The sequence below is a fragment of the Amia ocellicauda genome, chromosome 1, assembly GCF_036373705.1.
Source record: "Amia ocellicauda isolate fAmiCal2 chromosome 1, fAmiCal2.hap1, whole genome shotgun sequence".
Taxonomy (NCBI): domain Eukaryota; kingdom Metazoa; phylum Chordata; class Actinopteri; order Amiiformes; family Amiidae; genus Amia; species Amia ocellicauda.
The window spans coordinates 15,711,130-15,729,569 of record NC_089850.1 but is presented as its reverse complement, the minus strand read 5'-3'; the positions used below and the strand labels follow the sequence as shown (position 1 = coordinate 15,729,569).

Sequence of the window (18,440 nt, the reverse complement as noted above, 5' to 3'; positions counted from 1 at the left end):
CAGTATATTAAGTGTATTACATATATTGTATTTTATTTTTGCTGAAATGTATGTTTTACAGTTGTAGATTCGTAAACCTGGTGTTTTGTTATTCCAGTACGACAGCAGACTGAATCACAGATTGAACTGTGTTGTGTATCTGCGTGTATGTAACAGATCCAGTCCGGGTTTTGTCCCGGCCCGGCGCCACTCCCGTCCGGAATCCCAGCAGGTAGAGTCCCGCTGTCCGGGTTTTCCTCGCCGCGGACTCGCAGACTCCACTCCGCCGCCCACAGGTGGTGTCGTGGCGCCTGGTTTTCCTCCCGACCCGCCGCACTTTTCCCACTATAGTTGGCTTCGCAGACTGCCCTGCCGGGGGAGTTGCACAGACTGTGGGTAACGCTCACCATGCAGCCTCCCAAACGTTGCATCCTGCGTAAAACATGGCGGGAGCGCCAGTGAGTGTGTGAACGCATCTCTCCCGCAACTTTGGCTCCGGACAACACGGCGCCTATTTTTTTCCCCCTTGCATTTCGTGGAGCAGGGGGGGGGGACAACCATGCCTTTCCCGCAGAGGACAGTGGAGCCCCGGCGGCTGTGCAGGCTGGACGAGGAGGTGGTCGTGGTGGGGGACCCCGGAGATGGGCGATATAAAGTGCAGAAGAAAGTGCTCTTCACATCCCTGGAGGAGGTCTGCGGCCACACGCTGACCCACGTCCTGCTGCAGCTCTCCGACCTGTCCCGGCTGGCCAGCGACATCTTCCTGCACATCGAGGCAGAAGCCGGGCTCGTATGGACCAGATCCGGCCGCATACAGCACAGGCTGGACACTTTACACAGCGCCGTCCGCCAGCTGGACCACAGGAAAGTCAAAGTCCGTAAGTTGCCTCCTTTGTTTTCCCTGAGTTAACCTGCTGCACATGAGCCTGCGGGCTTTTCATCCTTGTCCCTTTTTTGGGGGGATGGTTATGGTTTTGGGAGAAGCCCCTACAAATGTTTAAAAACAGAATTGCTTTAACTGTGTATTTGTCTTATGGGGGAAAGTCATCCTCTCTTGATGAGTGTTCAGTCTGACTTGTTGCGCAGATGTGCGCGGCTCCACCAATAGGATCAGTGGGAGTGTGCACATCTGCGCAGAACTGCGGAGATCTGCGCTACATGAACCCGACCAACACATGCTCAGCTGTTGGGCACTTTGGCTGTTTTGAACTCGCAGGTTTATGGTTGTGCAACGAGAGAAACATCCTTGTGCACAGGCTTGGGAGACGCAAGTGGTTTTCCTGGATCAGCTTGTGACTTTGCGCCAGCCTGTAGTGATGCTAATGTCCTGTTTTATTGGGGGGGCAAGACCTGTCAAACTTGATAGATCTCCAATCCTCAGTTGACCATCTGGGAGACTAGGCGGAAAATGTGTTTTGGACTCTCACTGCTGTCTTTGAAACCTATTCATTTTGTTTGATGTGAATGATGCCAGCTGTAAAAGAGCCCAAGATAAATGTTATTCATTTGAATTATGCCACAGTTTTGCCTACTGAAAATATAACTAAATGTTTGGATATAGTTATTTTTTCCTTTGTGTGGTAATGGCATACAGTGAGATTGTCTATAGACCGTGCTACTGTGTGGTAAAACTAAATGCAGTTTACTTCTTGCATCTATTTATTTTGTACTGAAAACATTAATTTTGTATGTGTTTCAAAGCCACGTTTGCCCTTAATCTTAATTTAAAGTTAAGCCTGTGTAACATTCTGTATTAATACAGGGAATTGGTGCTTGACTTAATTTATGTTGGTACAGAACTTTAATTCAGGCTTTTAAAAAACACCAACAATTCTTCATCTCATTAAGTCAAATGACACAGAGTCTGTGTATCATAGCTATTAATTTATTTAGTAAAGTTACAGTTTATTTTGACTGTGTGTATAGCTGTTAATCGACATCCTGATCAGAGACACACAGATTGACAAGTCATAGTTGTGATGGTCCACCACCTACTTTCCATGAGAGCTATCCAGCCTCAGCTGCATTTGTTTTTGTTTTTATACTTCATCTGAAAGTGCATGTCCAATCTTTCACATTTCGTACATTCCCGCAACTGTGACCTGACTACACTTCTTTCCTGGAATGAATTTGACACGATGTATCATGTGTGGTGTAAATAGGAGGCACCAGCTTTTTGCAGGTGATTTTACACAATTGAATGTGAGTAAACAAACCATGTAGTACATTGTGATACTCCTGTACTGTATTATTGTAAATATTTATGTCTATGGCCAGCTCTCTATAGGAAGTGCAGTCATTGAACTTTCGTATTATTTTTATGTGCGTTGGAGTTATGGTGTTAACTATTAACACAACAATGGGAGTCCTTTGTCACAACTTCCAGACACACCTTACAGACGGACTCATCAGCCTGAAAGCATCCCCCTGCTGAAGTGTGTTTTCCTGTCCTGCACTTTGGATGCCAGCGAGTTCATGTCGATGGGGGTGCACAGCATATCCTGTCTTCTTTTCCTCTCTGCTTTGTTTTCGGTGACATTTTCTTCCTCTCAGTGGAGAGAGGAAATGGGATTGACAGAACCGCTTAGACAGCCGGCTGATGTAGGGAGGATTCAGTCCGATTGTGAGGAACATCCCCTGGCATTAACAGTTTCCTCTGGAACTGCAGCTGGCACACGGCGCTGTCACCTTGTGATGATCATATTGTGAGAGAATATTGTCATATTGGGGGCAGAAATCTGGTAGTGTAATTTGCATTGTTGTGCTCCGTCAGATCTGCTTAGTCTCAGGTTCTGCAGTCAAATTGGAAGAAATCTGCAACTCTCAAATAGATGTCAGAAAGGGTTAAGGTCAGACCAGATTGCTATTCATTTCTCATGTTGCACATATTTCAATTGACATACTAGCCTACTGTGAGCTAAACCTGCTGTAATCAAAATCCTGCAATTGTAGGTCAGTGTTTCTCAATTCCCATCCCGGGGACAGATTCACAGCAGACGTTTTCCTTCATCTGCCACCTAACCATTAATTTTGTATATATTGCATTTGAACCTATTCTTATCTGGGCATCTGGATTGACTAGGTGGGATTATCGTACACCATCATCAATCTAAAAAGTTTTTCGACCACAAAAAGTAAGAACAAATCGTGACTTTGGGAAAAAAAAAACAAAAAAAAAAAAACTTGGTCTGTTAGTCACTGAGTCACTGCAGTTAGGACTGGGAAACAGACAGGTTGTGAATTGAATTGTCCAGTGCTGACACTTTGTCACACTACCCTCTATCTACCTTTCTGTTTTGCTCATTATATCCAAACTACAGATACTGTGCTTGTATAGTATTATTATTTTTATATATTTTGGTAGGTGGTTTTATCCAAGGTTACAAGTACAGTATACAATCATACATATCATAAAATAGGCATCTCTAAAGAAGGGATTTGTGGTGCTTGATTTTTTTTTATGTTTTTTACAAGCATTATCACACCTTCTATAGAGGTAGGGAAAAAAGCCTTAGGCCTGAGAGTCTGCATATTGCCAATATTAGATGGAGGTAACATCAAAGCTTTCTCAGTCGAATCGGCACGTGATTCACTGCTTTCACCCAAGATTACTGGGTTTATGAGAAACTGAGATTATGAAACAGAACACAATGCTGCAGTTGTCACTCACTGTTTTTTCCAGGTTGATAGTAACCCCCAAGAAAATCCAGTTTGAGTCGATCCCACCCAACCCTTGTGCTTAGGGCCTCTATGTGTGAAGATGCTTTCACTGGTTGAGCTCCTTGGCAATCCAGTCTGTCTGTAAGCTGTAATGCATAATGCCAGCTGAATCTGATATTTATGAAATATTCAGTAGCCCCCTACGTGTTGAATGTGTTGCGTGTTCTCTGATATGAGTGAAGCTCTTTTGTTATTACTGTTAACAGTATTATTTTCTGTGAACTGTGAGAGCTGCCTTTTCAGCTGTTTTTGCTGGGATCCTTATTTTACCTGGAAACCGAAACGATGGCCAAATCATGTTCGAAAACCTAACATACAAATGAAATAGAGCACACTTTAGATGTGTAAACCTTCTGTCCAGCCTCTGCTTTGTATTATGTAACGTGTAACAAAAGGAATATCAAACTGGAATTATTCTTATGTAGCCTAAGGTAATTAGATTGGGGAGAAAAAGGGTTATTTTGTTTTTCTTGTAGGCCTACTTCCTTAGTTTCTGGAAAGTGTTACCTACCTCTGATACTAAATTCCAATGAAATGCCTCTGGCCTCCAAAGAAAATAAAGTGTATTTGTAGTAGATGGCAGGCCTTCACTTCACCATGCGGAGTCCAGTAGAAAGAAAGTGTTTAAGTGGATACATGTGTGTTTCTGCCTAGTGCAGGGAAACTCCCGGACACTGGCCACTAACTCATTGTGAGCTCGTCTTGCTGCAGGTTGTCTGTCCATATTTTCATTTCACTGAAAACTTGTTCCCAATTTTTTAATATTTTCATAATTGACTACTAAATAATAATAATCCATAGCATTTGTATATTAAAAAAGGTCTTGGGAACTCTGTATATGCCCATATTTGTCTTTTTAGCAAAATGAGTTTACAGAAGGTTCTTGAATGGGATGCTACTATGTTGGATAAACTAAATAAAGTGCCACCTGTTTGGCTAGTGAGGAAGCTCTGTAAAAGTTTTGAATCGAATGCTGTTAGCTAGTACTACAGACAGAATACTACATTCCCTTTGCCCTAAAGGTATTTCATAACTGTCTGTGATATATTTAGAATGAACTGCATTTCTACTGAGTCACTGTCTTGAGAGTCTCCCATTTAATCTGGGCAAAGCTTTATAAATAATACTGCTCCTCACCCAGGTGCGTGACAGGAAACCTGTGAGTTTAAATCTCAGTTTAGTATAAACTATCGGGTTCTTTTAGTTCAAGGTCACTGGAGCAGCATGGCGTTATTGGACATCTGGTTTCTATGCATTTAGAATTACAAATCCAAGTTGCAGGTACATCATCCGATTTATACTGTGGGTGGACTTTACTACATTCCACTTGTACTGGTTTTCGAATTGATTAAAATCTGGTGAATTCAAATTGCGAGAGAATAAAAGACAAAATGAAAAGAAAAGATAAACTGATTCAGATGTTTAGTAAAACAACACCGAGGGCTGCACATCACTGTCTGGAATCGAAGTTAAAGAGTGAATGTGGCACCTCTTCCTTTGTCGGCTTGGGCTTGACTAGATTCTGGTGTCAGATTGCTGCTTGCAAATCTGTCCTGATAAGGAGAAACATGTGGCTTAGTGTCTTGCACAGGGACAAGGTTCGTTACGCTGGTTTTAGGTTGCAAACACATCAAACCAGTACTTCGAGAAATGGGACACAGCCCTGAGAGGAACGGGTTCTCCTGTTCTTTGGAGGGGCTTTGTTGTTTGGGCTCATTTTTCCAGGAAGCTCCAGTGATTTTGGAGCAGGAATGATTTAAAAAAGAAACTTTATCAGCGTGTTACCTATTAGAGAATTGGTCTAGAGGTTTTTTGAAAGCAACAAAGGTATGAATGACAAAAAGGTTTTAGTATTTCTTGAAATCATTTAGTTTTAATACTGCTGGTACCATGACTGCTACTGCCATGGCTAGTAACACAATTTATGGTAATGGTACATTTATTTTCAGAGTGCCTGTAATTTTCTGTCTTTTTTTCTTGCTAATTAATCTGAGATCAGTTGCGCACAGATGGGATTTTGACTGCGCTCAGATTATTGTCCTCATGCTAGAGCTGGTTAAAAATAGCCTGTTGTCTGTTTAACAAAGGCCTTTTGATGGTGCAAGGTTGACCAGGCTCATCTTTCATGTCTGGGTGCTGGAGTAGGAAGGTCTTGTGTTTTGTTTGCTCCTTCCAGCTCTAGCATGTGCTATTCATTGGCGTTTACTTCTCCTAAGGTTAGAATTTGAACTCTTAAATGTATTTGAATTTGCAAATATGTGTAATAATTGTGTAGCTCCTCTGTATACCTGTTATGTTGTTGAAGAGGTACTATTATACATTTGTGAACAATGTTTAAAAACCGTACTTTGCTTTATTTCTTAAGCACCTGCGGTCACAGCTTAGAAAATTCTGGTAGCATGCTACTCTTTGTGGTTATTAAAATGGGACACGGACTGGAAACATTTGTGAGCTATATTCTTTACACGTTTCACATGAAAGTGCTGGAACAAGTTCCCCAAACTGACTTCATATTATAGATGGGACTTCACTGACTCCAATGTTGTGTGCACTTGCAAGATCTAATTTGACTTCTCTAGTGTCCAATCTTCCAGTACTGAGACTCTCTGTCCATACTGTTTACTAAGAGAACACTGTTGTACATTATGTCCTAAGCTATGTAAAGGTTTTAAGTCGCTGTATAAAGATGGAGAATGCCAACAAAAAGCTGTTTGCATTAGTCATGTAGCCGTATTGGAGATCGTTCAGGGAGCAGAGCAGTCAGGATACTGGTGTCCACGTGGCAAATCCTGGCCTTGCATTCCAGCCCTGACCCCATCCTCTCATCCATAACACTGCGCTGCGAGCTCCATATTCACTCATCCTTTTTATTTTTTTAACTGGGTGATTATGTTCTGACTCTCTGCACAAAGCAATATTTAATCCCTGTGCAGAAGGTTTTGTTTTAACAGGTTGTAATATGACTTCACCAATGTTTTTACACTGACATCTAAATGACGACTACTGTGGTTTGCCAGCCGCTTACCTGACTTAGTCTCCATTCCCTCCCTTTAACTGAGATGTGGACCAAACATGGATTTGTTTTTTGTGCTCTTACCTTTCCCTGGCTGCTTACGCCAGAAGAAAAGGCCCAGCTGGGATTTTGAGGGGGGAAAAAATGGAAAAGGGTTCAGTGAATATGTGGACCTGAAGTTAGCACAACGGGGTGAAATAGTCCTCAGTAAACAATTTGGCAGTTAAATGGAGATGAATAATTAAGGGCCTTTGTTGTGGATTCTTAAAACCTTCTTGTGAGTCATACTTGGTTGCGGTTTTCTGAAGAGGAGCATACAGAACACATCCTGCTGAAACAAAACCTGAGGGAACTTGGCCAACAGCGAGTTCCACTGGGGGAACAGGCCTGTCATTCTTCCCCATGCTTGTGTGGACGCCAAGCCATCTCCTGCAGGCGCTGGGTGATCGTGAGCGAGGTCTGAATATTCTCCCTGAATAGTTCCAGTGACACCAAAAGAGACTGCTCACTCTGCTTTCTTTGCTTTGGACTTTGGCCACATTTCACCTTACTTGGGGAAGACAGAACGTTAGTTTTTTTTTCCCTCCGACATTAATGGTCTTTATTAATGATGATTGGAGTTGCTCGTCCACTAAGGTCATGGAGATTGATTGTTTGCAAATGGTCTTATGCAGTCTTATGCTTCGGTGCCTTTGCTTCCTCATCACAAAGAAGATGTGAAACAATGAGGAAAGAATTTAGAAGATCAGCAACGCTCTGGAGTGTACTGTGAAAAGTGCGGAGTATAAATCGAGGTGTACTGTCCTAGTTTAACTGAAAATATTGAATATCTGTCATCTTTCAGAATGTTTATTTATTTAAATGAGTTTCTGCAGTTATATGGCTTCCCTGTAAATAAAAAAAAAAAAAAAAAAGTAATTGCCCATTACAGTAGATGGTATTACAATTATGGGTTTAAACGCTTTATTGTAAAGAGAAGAAAGGAGGAGCACATGGTACTCTTTCATTCATTATAATGTCATGACTTTTAATTCACCCCCGTGGCAGCACTATGCAGTCTGGAAGGTACATTGAAAGATGTTATACACCATGAATTTTGCAATGATGCTATAATAACCTGTTCTTGCCCATTCAAATTAAACAGAACATTCTGGTATTTTGGTCACCTTTCAGCAGGAGAGTACAATATGCTTGTTTGTTTCCCTGACCTAACCCTGCTTTCAGTTTGCATAAAGAGATGTAGTTGTCCCTCTTTAAACAGCCCAAGGGCATTATTGAGGCTTCTTGCTCCCAGTTTCACTGCCATTCCCAGAGGGCAGTTGTGGCACAGCGAGGGAGAACTATGCACTCTAGAAGTGCAACCTGAGAGGCAGATGGAGAGATTTGGCACAGCAGGCCAGTGGCTTTGGCACATGATTTGAACCGGTCTCATAGATGAGATAGAAAGGAGCATGGAGTATGTTTGTCTGATTCATTGTCCAACTGGTCTGATTGCATTTTCAAGAACACTGACACTGACACTGAGGCATGCATATTGTATCTTTCTCTCAACACTCAACCCAGACATATCTTTCCTTACATCTGCCTCTTGTGCATTGTTCAGTGTAAGTCTACCAAGAAATGGAAACCCAAGTGTATAAGAAGTATCTTTTGTTACTGCGTCTTAATATGGTTTTGTATAGGTTACGATTCCATCTGGCATATTGTGTAAAATGAAACTTGGGGGTATTTGGTCACTCCACATTGCAGTCATGTGTTCCTTGTTTTTTAATGGAAAATTTTCCCCCGGGGGTTGACTTTTAATGTAAGTTTTGCTAATGATGGTTTACATGCCTAGTGTTTGATGATGTTTCAGTTCTAGAGTGCTGCACCCATTACTGTTGTCATCAGACATTTTTTCTGGGCTCCTCTACTGGTACCAAAAACCTATTTAAAGATAGAATTTCAGACTAGATCAATAATATGTGTTATAGAACATCTGCCATGGCTGCCATTACTTGCCACTGCAGTACCCAGATATTTTAATGTCTTTAATTACATCTCTTAATGTGGTTCTCTTTAATCTTTTTTTGTTTGTTTTTTTGCACTTAGTAGGCTGAACCAAATCATGCCTCTGCCAAAACAACAAGACCTGATTTATTGTGGTAAATATAAAAAAGTTATTATAACTATCATAACAGTTACACAGACATCCCAAGACACTGCAGCCCACCTCACACAGCATACACAACATTACATTGTGAATTGGAGGAATAGATTATTGACACAGGAAGGAAACTCTGGCTCACATTGATGTTAACCAACCCCCTCACATTTTGGCTAATTTTGCCCCTTGTGGAATCTTGACCATGAATATAAACGATGTTGCTTCCCTGATTTCTGCTACATTAAACCAACATGTTCTGTTTCCTGCTTTTACACTGTGGATGATGTGGAACTATCTTTTGGGGAGTTGAGCGCAAGGGCAGTGATTTAGTGTTTCAACCTGAACAACAGCTGCTTCCGTTTGTACCGATTCCCTTTATGGAAAGAACTGTGGAAAAACAAAACAAAAGAAGTCAGTGTTTAAAAGGTTGGTCATTACATGCATTTTATTTTGTTGTTCCTGTGAGTTGAATGTGATTTTTTTTTTTTTCTTAATTTAATATCTGTTTTATTATCCCAACAGTCTGGACGTGTCAAGTGAGGGCTGTGTCTGTGTCCCATCTGACAGCAAAGCCCTGCTGCTCTCTTGCTGTGCTCATAGTGGGAAGCAGTGACATTGCTTGATAATTCACATGTTCCAGAGAATGTGTGTATTTTGGCTCCATCAGTACCAAGTTCTAGGGGGGTTGTAATGCTAGTCTGAGTGTTTCAAACTGACAAGTTTACAAAGGGGTAAAAAAAAAACGTAAATGTAAGGTTGTTTTAAGGTTTTTATCTAATCTTGTTGGAACATAACTGTCTGGCAAATATTGATATAGCAAAAAGTACACAGATTTTAAGCTGACTTTTAGCTTTCAAGTTACACTGTTAATATATAAAGCAAACAGGCATGTTGACTTTTACTTGATTAGTTCAGGAGAAACGAGAGGAAAAGAAGCCACCTATCCTTTGTAGGAATGTGAGGAAATCACCTTTAATTACTCTGCAGGATTTCACTGGCACTCACAACAGAGTGGCACGGGCTGGAAGGGATCTCTGGAAATCATGCATCATTTGAAAAGCACGGCAACGGTGCACTGCAGTCGGTCTGCCGGAAGCATGTCTACTATTATAGCCGATACGGGGCCTTGTCTTCACTAGGGTTGTATTGCGCTGTACAGGAAATGGTTCTGACAGCAGCATGGCAGTGGAAATCCAGTTGCTGTTGGCGGGCCTGAAGAAGCCTATAGGGAATTTCTCTCAAGCAGGGGTCGAGGACCCGGTGGGAGGTAAGCTTAAATCAACACTCCCAGTTTGCTTGGCTGTGAAAATGGGTCTGTAATGGCCGTGACCTTTGGATGTGGAGTACAAAGCCGCCTCTGTGTGGCAGTTGGAAGCTGGAGAGGGTCACGGCCCATGAAACCTACAAGGTGGTGATAGGGAACTCTTTGGACAGCTACCGACCGTGCACAGCTGCGACAGCTCACAACAATCACCAGTGTGCAGATCTTGTTTTCTTTAGCACAACTGCATTCATTTCCCCCACATTTTAAAATCACATTCTCGACCATTTGCATTAAGTAAGAACCTCTCTGTCCTCTGGCTTTGTTTTCTTTATTATTCTGTGGATTTCTGACTGCTGTGGTTCATTTGACCTCACTTGCTAATTGGTAAACTTTGGTGACCTCCAGCTTCTCTGGAATCTGTCTGGCCTGAAGAGCAGTGACCCGTCTTTATGGGCTGTATATTCCAAGAACCCCGATGCGTGTAGCTTTTGGGTTCTCATTATTGGGGCCAACGTGTGGAATGTGACCTCATGACACTTGGGTTGCAGAAGATCAGCCTCTGCCAAAGAGAGGGTTCGGCCGCCACACCTCTAAGCTGACCATACCGGGTGCGTTTGCTCAGTCACGCTACCTATTGTGTAAACAGCCCAATGGGAGACTCCTGCACAACCCTTTGTTAGTCAATAAGTTTGTGTAGCTGAGGTTGAACTGCATTGGAAGCCAAAACGCGAAGCAGAGGTGGGCCTGAATTCAGTCCCTGGATTACTGCCGTATTCTCAGATCAAATTATTAGTTAAATGCATGGGCGTTTCCCCGCTGTGTGCATAATAATACTTTATGCCGCCAAACTTGTTTTTTTGAGGATTAATGAAACAAAACCACACAAAATACTCTGGCCCCAACACCCAGTTTAGAGTCAGTGGAGCAGGATTCACCTTTTTCTTTGTAGCACACTCACACATCTTCCAGTCATTGTGAGCCATTATTCCCCTGCTGCTGACAGAGTGTATGCTATATTGCTCTGGCCGATATGATAAAAAGGCATCATAGATGGCAGTGTACATTAGCAAGAGCAATTTCTAATTGTAGTTTTAAATTGCAGTGCCAAACTGAGACACTTGACAGTGGAGAGGAGATGTCAAAAACAGATTTTGGTACAGGTTGTGTTGGCACTATTAGTGTCAACGGATGGAGGCTGTGATCCTTTTCTTGATTGGTTGTTTTTTGTTACCTTGCCATGATTGGCTACAGTATAGTCCCTGTAAAGTTGTTGTTTAGCTTTGCACTGTGGAGGGAAATCAAGTGACTCATATTAGGCAAATAATATACATTGTACCTCCTAAGCCTTGAAACAAACAGTATTTGGATTTGCCCTTTTTTACACTGATTACAAATTACCAAACAATATTAATAAACATTAATCAATGTATAGTGATTAGGAATCCACAATGAGCTTCCCTCCTTAAAATCGAGTTTAATGTTTTTTCACCTCATTCATCATTTTAAACCAGGAAAAGGAAACTGTGTGAATGCTTTGATGATGATACTGCTTTTTGTAGCAACAAAATATGCAGGGAAAACCACTCCCATGTAAAAGACTTGCTTTAATGTCATCAGTAAGGGCTATTGTGTTATTCAAAAGATATCCCTGTTCCCTTTATCACTCTTCTTGTTCTCATTACTGATGCAGTGGAAGGTCTGTCTGCGTAACTAACAGTATACTGGTCACAACGTAAGCAAGCATATATGCTGGCTGAACCTAAATGTTCTCAAAAACATTGTTTCCTTTGCTACATGCTGCCTGGACTACATAATTTGCTTCTTAGGAAACTCATACAGTGAGGGGAAAAAAGTATTTGATCCCCTGCTGATTTTGTATGTATTGTATTTCTGACAAAGAAATGATCAGTCTATAATTTTAATGGTAGGTGTATTTTAACAGTGAGAGACAAAATAACAACAAAAAAATCCAGAAAAACGCATTTCAAAAAAGTTATTAATTGATTTGCATGTTAATGAGGGAAATAAGTATTTGATCCCCTGTCATTCAGCAAGATGTCTGGCTCCCAGGTGTCTTTTATACAGGTAACGAGCTGAGATTAGGAGCACTCTCTTAAAGGGAGTGCTCCTAATCTCAGCTCGTTACCTGTATAAAAGACACCTGTCCACAGAAGCAATCAATCAATCAGATTCCAAACTCTCCACCATGGCCAAGACCAAAGAGCTGTCCAAGGATGTCAGGTACAAGATTGTAGACCTACACAAGGCTGGAATGGGCTACAAGACCATCGCCAAGCAGCTTGGTGAGAAGGTGACAACAGTTGGTGCGATTATTCGCAAATGGAAGAAACACAAAATAACTGTCAGTCTCCCTCGGTCTGGGGCTCCATGCAAGATCTCACCTCGTGGAGTTTCAATGATCATGGGAACGGTGAGGAATCAGCCCAGAACTACACAGGAGGATCTTGTTAATGATCTCAAGGCAGCTGGGACCATAGTCACCAAGAAAACAATTGGTAACACACTACGCCGTGAAGGACTGAAATCCTGCAGCGACCGCAAGGTCCCACTGCTCAAGAAAGCACATGTACAGGCCCGTCTGAAGTTTGCCAATGAACATCTGAATGATTCAGAGGAGAACTGGGTGAAAGTGTTGTGGTCAGATAAGACCAAAATCGAGCTCTTTGGCATCAACTCAACTCGCCGTGTTTGGAGGAGGAGGAATGACCCCAAGAACACCATCCCCACCATCAAACATGGAGGTGGAAACATTATGCTTTGGGGGTGTTTTTCTGCTAAGGGGACAGGACAACTGCACCGCATCAAAGGGACGATGGATGGGGCCATGTACCGTCACATCTTGGGTGAGAACCTCCTTCCCTCAGCCAGGGCGTTGAAAATGGGTCGTGGATGGGTATTCCAGCATGACAATGACCCAAAACACACAGCCAAGGCAACAAAGGAGTGGCTCAAGAAGAAGCACATTAAGGTCCTGGAGTGGCCTAGCCAGCCTCCAGACCTTAATCCCATAGAAAATCTGTGGAGGGAGCTGAAGGTTCGAGTTGCCAAACGTCAGCCTCGAAACCTTAATGACTTGGAGAGGATCTGCAAAGAGGAGTGGGACAAAATCCCTCCTGAGATGTGTGCAAACCTGGTGGCCAACTACAAGAAACGTCTGACCTCTGTGATTGCCAACAAGGGTTTTGCCGAAGTCGAAGGGATCAAATACTTATTTCCCTCATTAACATGCAAATCAATTCATAACTTTTTTGAAATGCGTTTTTCTGGATTTTTTTTGTTGTTATTCTGTCTCTCACTGTTAAAATACACCTACCATTAAAATTATAGACTGATCATTTATTTGTCAGTGGGCAAACGTACAAAATTAGCAGGGCATCAAATACTTTTGTTGTTGAGATAAAAAAAAAAAACACATTAAATACACATTCTCACATTTAATAAAATCTGCCCATTCCACAGTAAAGAGGTTGCGTGATGTGTTAAAAGGCACCTGATATATAATTTTGAGTTTCTTGAAGAGTAAAACTTGCAAGCCTGCACTTGTAACATAGGCAGGTGTATGACTGTGTGACTTTGCTCTTGGCTGTTACAGTTTCCCATACATTTTTTTTTTTTTTTTTAAGTCTTTACTACATGTCGTCTTCACCTTCGTCTTCTTCTTCTTCTTTGCCTACTGGTGTATTTTTATTTTTTCATTGTGTATTAATTATTCTTTGATATTCATTTAATCTGTGAAGTGCCCTGTGGCAGCTTTGCGAACGGCGCTTTACCGAATAATATAATATTTGTATTGATTGATTGATTTGTGTCCCTCTCCTCCTTCGTGGATGAGGTGACTGCAGCTCCGTGCAAGCCAGCCAGGTCAATCGTGCTTTGACATCCAACTGATTCATGCAAATCTCCTACCATTTGCAATGCAAAGTAGTACAGATTCTATATAAACTCCTTTTACAATTACAGGATAAGAATCGAAGAGTCAGACTGTGTCTTTTCGTTCGTGTCAATGGCCAGTGTGTCCTCTCCTGGAACTCATATTAAAGGAGATTGTGTGTGCCTAGTTTTGCACTATCATACACTATTCTTAATCTTGGATTTGATTCATTACATTTTCCTCACTCAAGTCTGTCCTCCCTCGGGACTTTTATCTTTAAGGCCCTTCTTCTGGGTGCTCTCTCTCTCTCAAGTGCAAAACTACACAAATCTCTATTGAATTCCCCTTTCAATTCTCAACCGCTTCTAAAGCCTTCTGCATCTTATCTGCATCTGTAATGCCTCTCTGTTTGCGAGCCCCAGCCTGCCTGGGTGTGCGTGTTCGACTGAACTTTGCTGGAGCCTCGACACATTTCTGACTTCAATCAGTGTGTTTTCAAAAGAAATGATTCGCATTTCCTGCTACTGTACCCCAGATTTTGCACCTCAGTTCCTCCTCCTGGGAGCAGTGGCTGGTGATAATGTCTGGGTAGGGGTAAGCTGGGAGTAGAATTTAATAAGCCTGAAAATTGCACACGGTCCACAGAGACCAGCGGCCCTGGAATCGCAGTTCAGCCGAAGATGAAACGCTTTTGTCCATGCAGTAATTTGGTCCTCAGCATGGTGGCAATTTAAATCCCGGTCTTTGAAAAGAAAGTCCTCCATAAATAAAGCATTATTTAATCTAATGGGAAAAGGTGATCTATATGAACTCAGTTGTGATAATTTGCGAAGATAGTTATTTTTTTCTATTAATGTTTAAAACCCCTAATTCTGCAGTGACTAGTTTTTATTTTAATTACGGGATCATTACAGGTTATTATTTTTTTTAGGTGTAAGGAGGGGTGAATGAGAGATTTTTAACTCATTTGTAACAGTTTGATCCTGTCATATACATTTGAATGCATTTGCTGCTGTCTATATCTGTCTCGTTTGTTTGATTGAAAACCCTATTACTCTGTGGGCAGCACATAAAACATTTAAGTGTCCTTGCACAGGTATATGATTAGAACTGTTATGCCATAACTAGTATTGCAGGAACAGAGATTACTAGTTTTGCATTCAGGAACAAATACCACATTTATCTGTTCCCAAGCTGATTCAGATCATTTGAACAAATCTGTCGGCAGTAGAAAAGACATTGCTAACCCTGTTGTCATGACTAATTCCAAAACCAAAAGTGCTCTTTCTGAAAGTGGCAATAAATCAGTAGCAATATCCCACACTCATGTTAGCTGCAGTTCAGTGTGTGACTGTTGGACTCTTACTCTGAATGGTGTTGTATACACTTAAAGGTATTAATGGTCTATTGCCTGCAATCTCTCTACACTATATTGAGAGATTAGGAATAGGTTTTGTCAGAAGTAAAGCCAGCATTGATGCAGTTGCTTGACCTGAGGTGTGGCTTGTTGTATTTGAAGTGCAAAATCACTGCTACTCACTTCTGTTTCTGCAGAGCCACAGCCCCACACGTTTAATAGGCATCTTCAAATTTGCAAAGGCTAACGCCCTGGGGAAAGAGTGGTTTAATCAAGTCTTTTAGAATTCAGAAGGAGTGAAAACCAGAAGACCACTGTGGCCCTCCAGGAAATTATTTTATAAACAAGTAGTTGATTGATTGGATTATATTGTCCACAATTATTGATTTGCACATATACCAATGCCATTCTATATTTGTGTTTACACTGTTGGGATTAAATAGTTGTCATCAATCTGTCTGGGCTTCTCCACATATTCAGGAGAAATGTTCTGCTTCCTTGTATATAATGTATATGCTTCCATATAGGCCTATATATTTTTTAAAATATTTGTTATTTATTTTTCTTTGCATTGTGTTGTAACATAATCACACTGCCATTATATCAGATCCACAGTCTTTACAATCTTGAAAATGCAACCGCTAAGAAAGTGATCCCTGTTGCTGTTCATCTGGAATGCCTTTGGTCTCTATTTTGGAGTCTGTATTGCATGAGTGTGGTTCTCTGGCGGCTCTTTTTTATTCCCGTGAAGCCAATTGAACAAGTGCCAGGGCAGCAGTGTGGCTTCCAGACCTTCTCACAGCTACAGAAAGTCAGCATTGACAGATGCAACTGATAAAGAAAGTGGTGGCAAGGAACCGAACTCATAAAAAAGTGCTGTGATGGAAAAAGTTTGCTTCGGGTTAGCATGATCCCTGTTGTTTATTAATGATTGCATTCATTAATGAATGTCTTGTGAAGACTTGCAAATTAACGGGGAAGACTGTTAAAGCTTTTCACTCTGGTGCCAAAAGTAAAAAAAAAATATTATAATAATCCAGCAAATTTTCCCAAACAATTAAATATGTGGGAAAAAAAAACTATTTTCTGAAGATGTGTTGATTCCTGTTATATTTCTGCTGACAGACTGGGGAAGACTGGTCCAGGGACATTGCACTTACTTGTTCCGTACTGTATATTGCACTCAGGATACATTTAGTACTGTAACACAAACAAGCTAAGGCAAAATGCAACTGGCAAGCGTCCTACTGTAATTTTATACCACCAAATTCAGTGTTTGTCATGATTTTCACACTGTATAAGACTCCTAGGAATAATTTAAAGATCTCTAAAGGGTTTTCTATTTTACAATACGAGTGCCAGAACACTTAGTCAATCTAATGTCTTTCTGGACAGGGGATACACTATCTCAGTAATCCAAAACATGACCTGCATCTCTAAAATGGCATGGTGGGCATTCGAGAAATCTCAGTATGAACAGCTGGTTTGGATTGGGAGTGGATTCCTTAAACAGATCTGGCTTCTGTCATGTCATCAGCACAGGGAATATCTTTTCTATTGCTATTAAAAGGATGGCTTTTGATACTGTTCAGGTCCCAGTATTAGGTGATTTGGCGATCGAGTTCCCTGTCCCTCGAGTAAACGTGAAATCAGCAGGAGAGAAACTTTTTAACATAAATAGTCAGCAGAAGCACATTTGCCTCTATCCGACATGTAGTGTAACTTTATTTTGAAGGTCATCTCTCATTGTGCTACTATATCTTACCTCCACATCAGGCCAGGCCAACAAAGAAAGCCATTGTAGGTACTGCCCCAGCTCCAGACACCGTCTCTCCGACTGGCCAGACACAGAGGTCTTGTCTCAGTGTAACCGAGCCTCTTGTAATTGTGCTTACTTTAAACATTCTGCTAAGCTACAGCAGCGCGAGGTTAGAGCTCGGGAATGTTTCGTAGAAAGCCTCGCGATGAACCAGGCTTATAGAGAGCCAGGACAAATATTTTCATTGAGGATTTTTTTTTTTGATTTGTGGATGGCTAGTCTCCCAACTCACTCTTGTTTTATGGCATATTCGTACTTGGCAGCTCTCCCAGTGTCTGTATTGTGAGTATGGTGCTTACAGCAGGTTGCCTTTAGCAAGTACTGTTGCAAGCCGCTATCTTGCTCCGGGCTATGTATAAACACGCCTCAGACACTTTCTCTCTCGTCACTGAAACTGTAATCTGTTGGGATGACTTTAGACTGGAATAAGTTGTGATGCGATGATGATCGGTAGCAAGATTTAACATTAAAGGCTGCACAAAGAGTAACTTAATGCTGTGTTTTTTTTTTTTGTGTGGAAATTGTCGTGTTGAATTTGCAGAGCAGCGACGCAGGGTAGAGTTACAACATCAGTTGTCCTGCTCTGCAAATTCATGATATCTACGGTTGCATTGTGATCTCACGAGTGCGCCGTTCCTGTTATAGAGCCTAATTGAGTGAGGCCGAAAAAAATTACGGTACAAAAGCTGGCCCACCTGCTGCCCAGAGTTTCCCCACACAGCAAAGACAGTGATGTACTCCTCGGCCAGGTAGAGACTGTGGACAAGGACGAGTCCTCTTCAGCTTCTTATCTGTGAAATCGCTGCCCTGTCCGTCAAGCTCTCATTAATGATCCAGTGCTGGGCAGACAGCGTGACGGACACTCCATCTTGTATTCCTGCTACAGTAAATCCATATCGTCCTCCATTACAATTTCACATTTCGGAGAGACCTTTGCGCCGGCCAATAAGAGCGCTGCTGTCTCGGTGTGTTCTTGTGACTGTGCAGTGATTATTTTCCTGTAGCGAGCAGGTTATCTTGTTAAAAAGGCGGAATTGTTTAGGTTTTCCCTCACCCATTCATCTTGGATTACATTATTCAGGTATGTCAATTTTATATTATAGACATACAGTGATGTATAATAAAGAAACTGGTTTTGCCACCACTGATAAGGACCAGCTATGTGATCATGTGATTTAAATATGTCCTGTTAATGTGACACCATTAGGTTCTCCACACAAGAGTGACACTTGTGACTCTTCTGGGTTCTG

General features: G+C 41.6%; 1 protein-coding gene across 2 annotated transcripts in view; it reads left to right on the top strand.

Moving 5' to 3' along the window:
* Positions 1-298: 298 nt before the first annotated feature.
* nhsl1b (NHS-like 1b) overlaps positions 299-18,440 on the top strand; it is a 92,752-nt gene continuing 74,610 nt past the window's right edge. For both annotated transcript variants that reach the window (XM_066693877.1, XM_066693717.1), the window contains exon 1: positions 299-857. In XM_066693877.1, the coding sequence (XP_066549974.1) occupies positions 539-857 (319 nt within the window). In that variant the 5' untranslated portion in view covers positions 299-538. The remainder of the gene's footprint in view (positions 858-18,440) is intronic.